Source organism: Eupeodes corollae, chromosome 1 (assembly GCF_945859685.1).
Source record: "Eupeodes corollae chromosome 1, idEupCoro1.1, whole genome shotgun sequence".
In the NCBI taxonomy this organism is placed as follows: domain Eukaryota; kingdom Metazoa; phylum Arthropoda; class Insecta; order Diptera; family Syrphidae; genus Eupeodes; species Eupeodes corollae.
This window is the reverse complement of record NC_079147.1, coordinates 227,035,508-227,044,847: the sequence shown is the minus strand read 5'-3', so window position 1 is coordinate 227,044,847 and position 9,340 is coordinate 227,035,508. Positions and strand designations below refer to the sequence as shown.

Below are 9,340 nucleotides of genomic sequence, written 5' to 3'. Positions count from 1 at the left end.
CAAGTTATTTTTGATTATTATTTATTCTTTATAATATATATATATATATGTATAATATAATATTGTTTTTCTTTTTTCTAGATATGAAACTAAATCTACTTTATTCCACTATTTTTTGTTTTTTTTTTTTTATTTTCTTTTTCTATAAACAAAGCGAAGACGCATTTGAAGACTAAAATTTAAATTTAAATTAACAAAACATAATTTAATTTTATTTATTTTATGCTGCTTTTTTCTATAAATAGTAAAGTAGGGATTTTAATTTTTGTTTTTTTTTCTTTCTATTTCCTCTTGTAGAGTTGTTTTCTTTTTTTATAAAATAACATTCATAGCGATTTTAAAATTAATGAAGCTCTAAAAGCAGATTTATTTTTTGTTTTTTAAAGAACAAAATTCATATCATATGATGCTTTTTTTTTTAAGTCAGACTTCTTTCATTGCTTTTTTGTGGTAACATTTTTCGACTATTTTTAATTTTGTTAAATTTTGTTATAGTTAGCTTTTTTGATATATGTATGTATGTACTTTGTTAATATACGATTTGACACTGGAAATGAAATTTTGAATATTTGTAAGCAATTCATTTGTCGTTTGCAACGAGTATTAATTAATTTATTTATGTATGTAATTTAATATGCATGTTTTTCGTCTAAAATATGTATGTTTTTATAGCTTCATTCTATTTTTGTTTGTTTGTATACAATACATTCTTAATATGATTCAGAATATTTATAGGCTTTATGTTTTGCGAAAAATAATAGTTTAAAACAACGTTTCGTTTACAGTCCATGTAAAGTAATTTACTATTATAACTATATGTATGTATATAATGTATTTCTAATGCATTTCTGATAGCATAATCATAAAAAATATATTATATATATTATCTTAAATATATATAAAAATAAAAATAGATGGTTATCATTATTAAAATTAAAAATTGAAGTAAAACTTAGAATACACAAATATTTTGTGGATCTTGTGACTGGTAGGAGGAACAAAATGTTTGTTCTCAATTTAATTATTATTGCACAAATTTATCATAGCGATATTTTTCTTTTATTTTATTTTATTTGTTTATATAAATTTATTTAATATTTCTTTAACAATCAGTCATCAAATTAAAGGAAAGATAAAAATAATTATTATTTTTGAAAAAAAAAAAAATTCTAAGAGTTTGTAGGCACTTTTTGTTTGGTTTTCTTCTCTTTTTCTTTCACGTTATTATTTATTTTTGTGATTTTGTTTTATATTTTTCTTTTGTAAAAAAACGGAATAAATCTCTTAGGAAAGAAGGAAGATACGTTTTGTTTTTTTTTTTTAAGTTTGGATATTTGTTAGTGTACTAAAAGAACAACAAGAGGGTTGCCCTTTTTCAACAACAAAGATATCATAAAAGTTAAGGTACAATAGTTGGGTTAGATTTCAATTTGCTCTCATTTAATTCCAATCGACCTTCTCTCTCATTTACTTTTGTTTTTTTTTCTTTTTTTAATTCCCAAGCAAAATCCAATTCATCAAACAACAATTATATTCTAAAGCACTTGTATCTTACGATACTTATGATATTTATAACAATAACTTTTTCTATCAAATTCAAACGCAACTTTACAACAATGCATAACATATCAAACAAACACAACACAAAAACTGTCCCATGAAAATTTGTAACAAAAATAAAAAAGAAACGGAAGGGCTAAATTTTTAAGGGGTTTTTGAGGCACAATATACAATATGTGGCTTAGATTTACATTTATATAAAAGAACCTATTTTACCGTTTTAGAAACCTTACAATATAAGCCTACTACTGCGAAGACAATTTAGCGACAGTCAGCAGCTTTGTACTGGCCGACCGAACTTGAAACCGTTCATCGTATCAACGTGGTCTTGCGTTTAATTTTAGCCCGAATATTTCGCAGGGGTTTTTGTTTCTTTGGAGGTGATGGCGATGCCATGTGACTGTAGTAACTTTGAGTGTTATAGCCTTCGTCGAGAACTCCGCTGCCACTGCCGTTAACTACTAAGGCGCCACAGCCGTTTACGAGAAGACCCTTCCCATTGAGATGTGGTATGTTTTCCATATATGAAGATATGTGCTCCTCTTCGACGGTTGTTGATGATGGACGTTTGATGGGTGACATGTCAACATGCGACGATAATGAGAGTAGGGCGTAGACACCATCACGGTGTCGTTGTTGGTCTTCAAGTTCTTCCGGAGATATATTGTGACTATACAATGTAAACAAATTTTTTATAGATATTCTAAATAAAACGCGGTAACTAAAAATTACCTTTCTTCGCTACTTTCGTATGCTGCATCTGATGAGGCACAGTTACTTTGATTATCAGGAGAAAAACCATTTGTGGGAACGGCAGGTTTATCGCCACTTCCATTTGCTATCATGCTCCCATTGAAACTTGAGTTAGTATTGTTATTGGCAGTGGTGCCATTAGTATTACTTGTACTACTGACGCCACCACCACCAGCTGAATATGTGTGATCCTCACTTGGTGATGATGTAATTACTGGAGAACTATAAATTCAAGGATCATTTTTATAATTTTTTTTACAATTATTAAGATTATTTTAAATTACCCATTTTGAAATGTTTCATTAAAAACTTTTGGTCCATGTTTTAACGCCAGCATAGCTGTTGCAGCGTTAACATCATCTATGCTATCGGTACCGCAATCTCTAGCCATAAGTTCAATATTTTCAAAACTTCCATTTGGAGTTGAATTTCCGTTCGTATAGTAACCATTGCCCGCTTTGATCGTACTATAATCGGACGGACTATCATCATCTTGGTCATTAGTTTCCATTAGTTTAATGGCTTTGGATAGATTTGGAAAGAGTCGTGCATCTAAATTACATTTTCCAGGTGTCATCGGTGGACTACCGTCTGATTCAGTTGAAACAGCTGGACTGTTAGGCATGACAATACCATTTGTACTGCCTGTTGGACTCTTCAAAGAGATCTTATCGACTGCTGAATTTGGGAAGAACGGTGAACGTGAAAGTGCTTGAATAAGATTTTGCCTTTGTTGCTGTTCTACACGCCACAAAGAACCTTTACCCATGTTCTATAATAAAAAAATTGATATTTAGTTAGATTAAAATACAATGCAGACAAATTCTCAAATTCCAATGTAAAAATTATCAAGAAAATATCTCCTATTTTTGCTAGCATAAACTTACGTGCTTATTCTTATATAAATTAAAAAGTCCTTTGGAAATATTGGCAGACAGCGATTTACCAAAATGATTGAAAGGGGTAAATGTAGCATAAGAAAAAGGTTCAGCTAATCTAATTGGGCCGGTTGCTCAACTTTGTAAGAAGCTAATAACATGTTCCGTAAAAATAAAATTTTAATGTCATTCAGATCTTAAAACATCATAGTTTATCTGTGCTTTGAGTTACCATAACAAGACTAATACCCGTTTGCAGATAAATAAAACAAACGAATTACATGAATATGACATAAGTTCATGTTAAATTATGTTTTCTAAAAAAGAAAATTTGTTTGAGGCACTTAAAGAAAAGATAAACTTATATAAAAATCGAATCACGAAAGTAATCTCAAGCATCTGTCCGGATGAGAGGGAAAAAAGCATAATGGAAGTTATTTACTCATCTATGCCACTATGCCACCACTTTGTGACAAGGATTATCACAAAAATCTAATGCAACAGTTCAAATACCTAAAATTATTCAGGACTTCAAATATGCTACTTTTCAAAAACCTCTATATACGAACAAACAAGGAGTACAAATCACTATGTACAATGAAGAAAACTCTCTACTACAAGAACCTAGCAAATAAATTGTGTCATAGCAATCATTCAAAAGAATTTTGGAAGATTGTAAAAGAAGTAACCGATGGGAAAAAAAGTACGAAGAAAAACTCTTGACGCTGAAACTCTAGCTGCTCATTTTAAAACTCTATTGCTGGCCGAAGGGAGTCTTAACAGTTAGAGCTTCGGTCTTCCAAATACTGAAGATGACGAAATCGATGCTCATATAACACCAATGAATTTTTCAAATACAGTAGTAGAGAATTAAGAGAATATATCCTCGACCTTTACAAGTCACTATATGAGAACAGTAATGTACCCCCGAATTTTACGAAAGCTGTTATAAATGTTATTTACAAAACGGGCGACCCAAATCTTGACGAAAATTATAGAGGAATCTCCATTTTAAATTCCTTTTGAAAAGTTTTCACCGCGATACTTTATTATAGGTTAGGTAGGTGGATCGAAACACACACAAAAATTAAGCGCCTTCCAAGCTGGCTTTCGTAAAGGTTTTTCAACTGTTGATTAGATTTATGCATTGACAAGTATCGTAAGAAATTATCTCGAAAAAAACAGTTAACTTTACGTAAGTTTTGTCGACTTTAAAGCAGCTTTTGACACTATGAACAGACAAGCTTAATTTTACAAACTCTCGAAAATGGGTATGTCAAGAAAATTCCTACTGTTATACTAGAATTTTCTCTCGACATATTCAGCTGCTGTATGGGATGGATTGAAGATATCTAAGTGGTTTGCAACTTCTTCAGGTGTACCTCAAGGATGCATCTTGAGCCTGAAAGTGTTGTGTATGCGGGGAATCTAATCAAAGTACTTATGTATGCTGATGACCTGGTACTTATAGCTGAAAATCCCGTCGCATCAAATAAACAAACTAGTGGCGTACTGCAACACGTGGAATCTTTCTATCAAAATACAAAAAACAAAGGTTATGATTTTTGAAAAACGAATGAGCAGAGGAAGTTTGAAAGATTGGAAATGAGCGCCTCAAACTGCAAATGAATTTAAATATCTAGGTGTTTTATTAAAATTACTTCCCAAAACATGCAAAAGATAAATGCAATGCCACGAAGTTCAAAGTATTCAATGCAACCATCAATTCATGTATGCTATTTGGTAGTCAGGCATTTGGTTTTACTCAATTCGAAGAGATTAAGATAATTCAAAGAAACTTTTTCAAGCGAATCTTCAAATTACCTACATATGTCAACTCCAACGTATGCTATCTACGTAGAGTCAGGACTACCGCCAATTTTTATAAAAAGTCTAAAACAAAATGCAGTTTACTGTATTAAAATGTGAAATAATTCAAATCTACATAAACAAATAATGACTAAAGCACTACGATCGAATGCATCACCTTTGAAAGAGTGGAAAAAACTGGCTAATACATACAACTGCACATTCTCGATTTCAGAAAACAACATTTCAGAGTGGTTTGATCAATTTTCACTTCTCATTGCGAAAATGAATGAAAATATTTTTTACCAGCATCTTACCAAAGCTTCAACGACCATAGCCAGAACAATTTATCGAAACATCAACCATCGATTGCAGACAAAATGTAGGATATTTCAACTTAAATTTCTCTGCCGAAAAAATAAGTCTTATCCTCAGAGCAAGAGTTAAACTATTGAATTTAAACTTTATTCCACATAGCCGGAAATATGCCATCTATGCAATAGAAGAGAACTAACAAAGTCCATCATTTCATTGATATATGTCGTCATATTTCGCAGGAAATAAAAAGATTGTTTTTTGAAGAGAGCTTAACATCTGTATGGGTAATTAAATGGTGCTGAGAAAAAATCAAAACTTCTACGCAGCTTTTTACACAAAATTGGATGACTAACAGTGTCAAAAGCCTTTGAAAAGTTTAAAAGCGTTAGCAGTGTCATATAATCATTGTCCATTGCGATTCTTATGATGTTCGATTTCGAATGTTCATAAAAATTCTTATTCTTATTTTTTTTCGATTGGTGTATGTCAAATAATTTGTTGTTAAATGTTGACAAGTTTGTTTGAATGGGCTGTAATAAAACTTTATTAAATATTACTTCAAACTATTCATTTAATAATTTTCTTTACAAGTTGTTGAATGCCCTAAAGACTTAAGTGTTATATTTGATTTGAAATTTAAAAATCAATTTCGTTGTATTCAAAGCAAATTCCTTACTCCGATTCATCAAACGAAACTCATTCGAGTTTAAGAACCCGTATACAGAAAAAACTTTATACTGCCGTATTTTGCATCCTGTTCTTAAACATAACTGTTTTGTTTGGAGCTTTACAACAGAGCTTAATAAGAAGAGAATTAAGAATAATATTTATAATATTTTTTTTAAACAATGCAGAAGGTTGCCAGCATTCTTATAATTCAAAAATCCATTACTTAAAATATAGCTAGATACATACTCTTCAAAATATACCCGGAATTTTTAAATTTTGTGGTTCTGGAGAGTCCTAAGGTAAACATATTTTTTATAGTGTTAGTATACATGCCCCTAAAGTATGATGCAATTCTCAGCTATATTCACTGTCTACTTCGTCTGTTTTTATGAGCTCGGTGATTTTTGCCTTTTTACTGAGTTTTGACCAAAAAAAAAAACAATTGGATGAACATCGCTTAGGAGCTGTTAAATGACGTCAACAACGATCCAAGTTTGCTTGAAAGGGTCATAACTGGTGATGAAACATGGTTGTACGGTTATGATGTCAAAACCAAAGCACAATCGTCCACCTGAAAGCCTCCAACGTCACCAAGACCGAAAAAAGCACGTCAAGTTTGATCAAATGTGAAAGTTTTGTTTACTGTTTTCTTCGATTATAATGGAATAGTGCATCAAGAGTTCATACCACAAGGTCGTATGATCAATAAGGAGTATTACCTTGAAATTATGCGACGTTTGCATGAAGCAATCCGAAAAAAAAACGCTCTGATTTATGGAAAAACAATTCATGGCTTTTGCACCACGATAACGCATCTGCTCACTCGTCGTTGCTTGTTAGAAATTTGTTGGCCAAAAACAATACCGTAGTTATGCCCCAACATCCATATTCACCAGATATGGCTCTGTGTGAGTTTTTCCTGCTTCCAAAGTTGAAAAAACCCATGAAAGGACGGCGTTTTTCTTCGATTAAAGAAATAAAGGCCGAATCACTGAGAATGCTCAAGGATATATAAAAAAGTGAATATCAAGAGTTCTTCGAAGATTTGAAAAAACGTTAAGTTTATTATATTTTTGGGGACTACTTTGAAGAGGACTGCATTGATTTAAACGAATAAATAAATTTTTTTTGAAAACGAAAATTCCGAGTACTTTTTGAACACACCTCGTAAGTGTGATGTTTATTGGTGGTATTTTGACGTCAACCATGTGAATGTTTGCTTAACTGCTTGTATCTGCATCATACATACAATCCAGCTTCCCACATTTAAGCTATATAGTATTAAACTTGAAGTTTTTAAATGCATTTTTCTCTAAATAGAATATTATTTATCTTTATAGTATTACTAAAATGTTTCAGATGTAGAAAAAAGTAGTCATATCACTGACTTGTAAAATGTGCAGTTCAAAAAAAAAATCGAATGGGGTGGCGCAACAGTCCGTTATGAACCAGGGCCTAGTGACTTACAACTCTCAACCATTTCTGTGTGCGAGTACTGTTGTCAGGAATGGAAGGAACCTACAATTTTAGGCCGAATCCGAACGGCTAGTTTGAGGAAGCACTTTTTCATGACAAGTACCCGCGAATTTGTTTTTTAAATTAAGGTGGCACAGCCAGGGATTGAACCCAAGACCCCTTGCATGACAGTCCAATGCACTAACCATCATGCCACGGGTACTAAATGTGCAGTTACTTTTCCTTTAAAACTATTTTGCTAAATAACATATCTATCTATCTACGCTATATGGTCAGAGTGAACCGATTTGTACAAGTTGCAATTTATTTAATATATTTTATTTATAAATGTCCAGAAACTTATATAAATGTCGATTTATAAACTTTGCTTAGTATTCGAATCCACGCCTACAGGACGGCACAGCAGAGGAAGACGGCGAATAAGGTGACGAGCACAAGTGGAAATCGATCTCCCCCAACTTGGCGGAGTGCGCAAATTGAAGATATCTAGCTAGGGACCGAGCTGTGGAAGCCCTAGTTCACGCAGGTCTCTAGCGCCACCTTAAGTAAGTAAGTATTTAATTTTGAAGTACTCCTACATGTCTTTTGAATTAAGTAATGAATAATGGGACATGGTCTACCTAGTGCCTATGATAATGATTAGGTATTACGAAGTGTACAAACGTACGACTTTATTGTGTGTCGTAAACAATGGAAATTGGCTATATTAGGCGACCAAAAACTAGGAAAAATAATTAAGCTAAGAACGCTTTTTGTAATATACTTTCTGTGGCTAACAGTTAAATGTTCATAATCAATAAAGATTCTTTTGAACTAAGCTTTCCAACATTGTTGCCTTACTTGAGGACAGTATACGCACAAATATTCCCATTCATGTGATTTGCTAAGTGCATTAGAATGAAACTTGATTTAAGGGGACAAAACTTCTATTCAATTTTAACCATATACTCGTTCACCCCATGGCTACTAGCTTCACTGGTTCATCCAAAAAAGACTCAGTTACATAAGCAACTATTATTTAATACAAAATTGAACTGAGAGGCCAAAGATATTGTACTGATTCAAATGCACTAAATTACTTATAACAATAATTGATTAATAAAGTCTTTTTAAATAACTAACTAGATTAGACTGTGTATTTTTCTCTCTTTGCAATAATGGTATAAAGACTTCTAGTTAACCTAAGTCTTCAGTCTTTAAATGTTTCAGAATCTTTGATCACCAATCAAAATATTGCTTAAAGACAAAATCCAATCCAATACAATAAACATGTCAAATAATTTCTCATTAACTTACCGGTGCCTTTTCAACTTTCACAAAACTCTTATTTAACGAAAGATTATGTCGCACGCTGTTCTTCCATCCGGTGGGAGCTGTTTTAAAGTACGGGAAATGCTGGACAATCCATGCGTATATTTCTTTTACTGGCAAAGCTTTTTCTGTCGAGCCTTCAATTGCCATGAAGATTAAGGAACTATTGAAAGTTATAATGAAAAAGTTGAGATCATTTTTACATAGTAAGATCACGATTAGATTAACTTACCTAAAGCTATATGGCGGTTTATTGTGAGTATGCACCAATGGATCATATGGCACATTCGTTGGATGTTTTTGCTTTGGCGGAGTAGGTGATGATTTCTGGAGGGGTAGCGGTTGATGTTGCTGCTGCGAATGTTGATGTGCATTTATTGACGAAGGTATCCGACCATTATTGGTCGAAGGTACTGATGTAAGTTCAAAATCTTTGAGCGAATCATTCTCGTAGCTGTTTGTGGAGTATGATGCTGGACTTTTCATTACACTGTGCAGGTGTACATTTTGTGTATGGTATTCTCTTGGTGGTTCTGGTGATAGAGTTGAACTAAACAACAAAAAGA

General features: G+C 32.4%; 1 protein-coding gene across 7 annotated transcripts in view; it reads right to left on the bottom strand.

Annotated features, from left to right (window-relative positions):
• Nucleotides 1-365: 365 nt before the first annotated feature.
• Nucleotides 366-9,340, bottom strand: part of LOC129943153 (myosin-G heavy chain) — a 147,854-nt gene continuing 138,879 nt past the window's right edge. For all 7 annotated transcript variants that reach the window (XM_056052412.1, XM_056052416.1, XM_056052411.1 and 4 more), the window contains 5 exons: nucleotides 9,007-9,324; nucleotides 8,760-8,937; nucleotides 2,598-3,085; nucleotides 2,293-2,535; nucleotides 366-2,230 (listed from right to left, as the gene is read on the bottom strand). In XM_056052412.1, coding sequence (XP_055908387.1) covers nucleotides 1,870-2,230; nucleotides 2,293-2,535; nucleotides 2,598-3,085; nucleotides 8,760-8,937; nucleotides 9,007-9,324 — 1,588 coding nt within the window. In that variant the 3' untranslated portion in view covers nucleotides 366-1,869. The remainder of the gene's footprint in view (nucleotides 2,231-2,292; nucleotides 2,536-2,597; nucleotides 3,086-8,759; nucleotides 8,938-9,006; nucleotides 9,325-9,340) is intronic.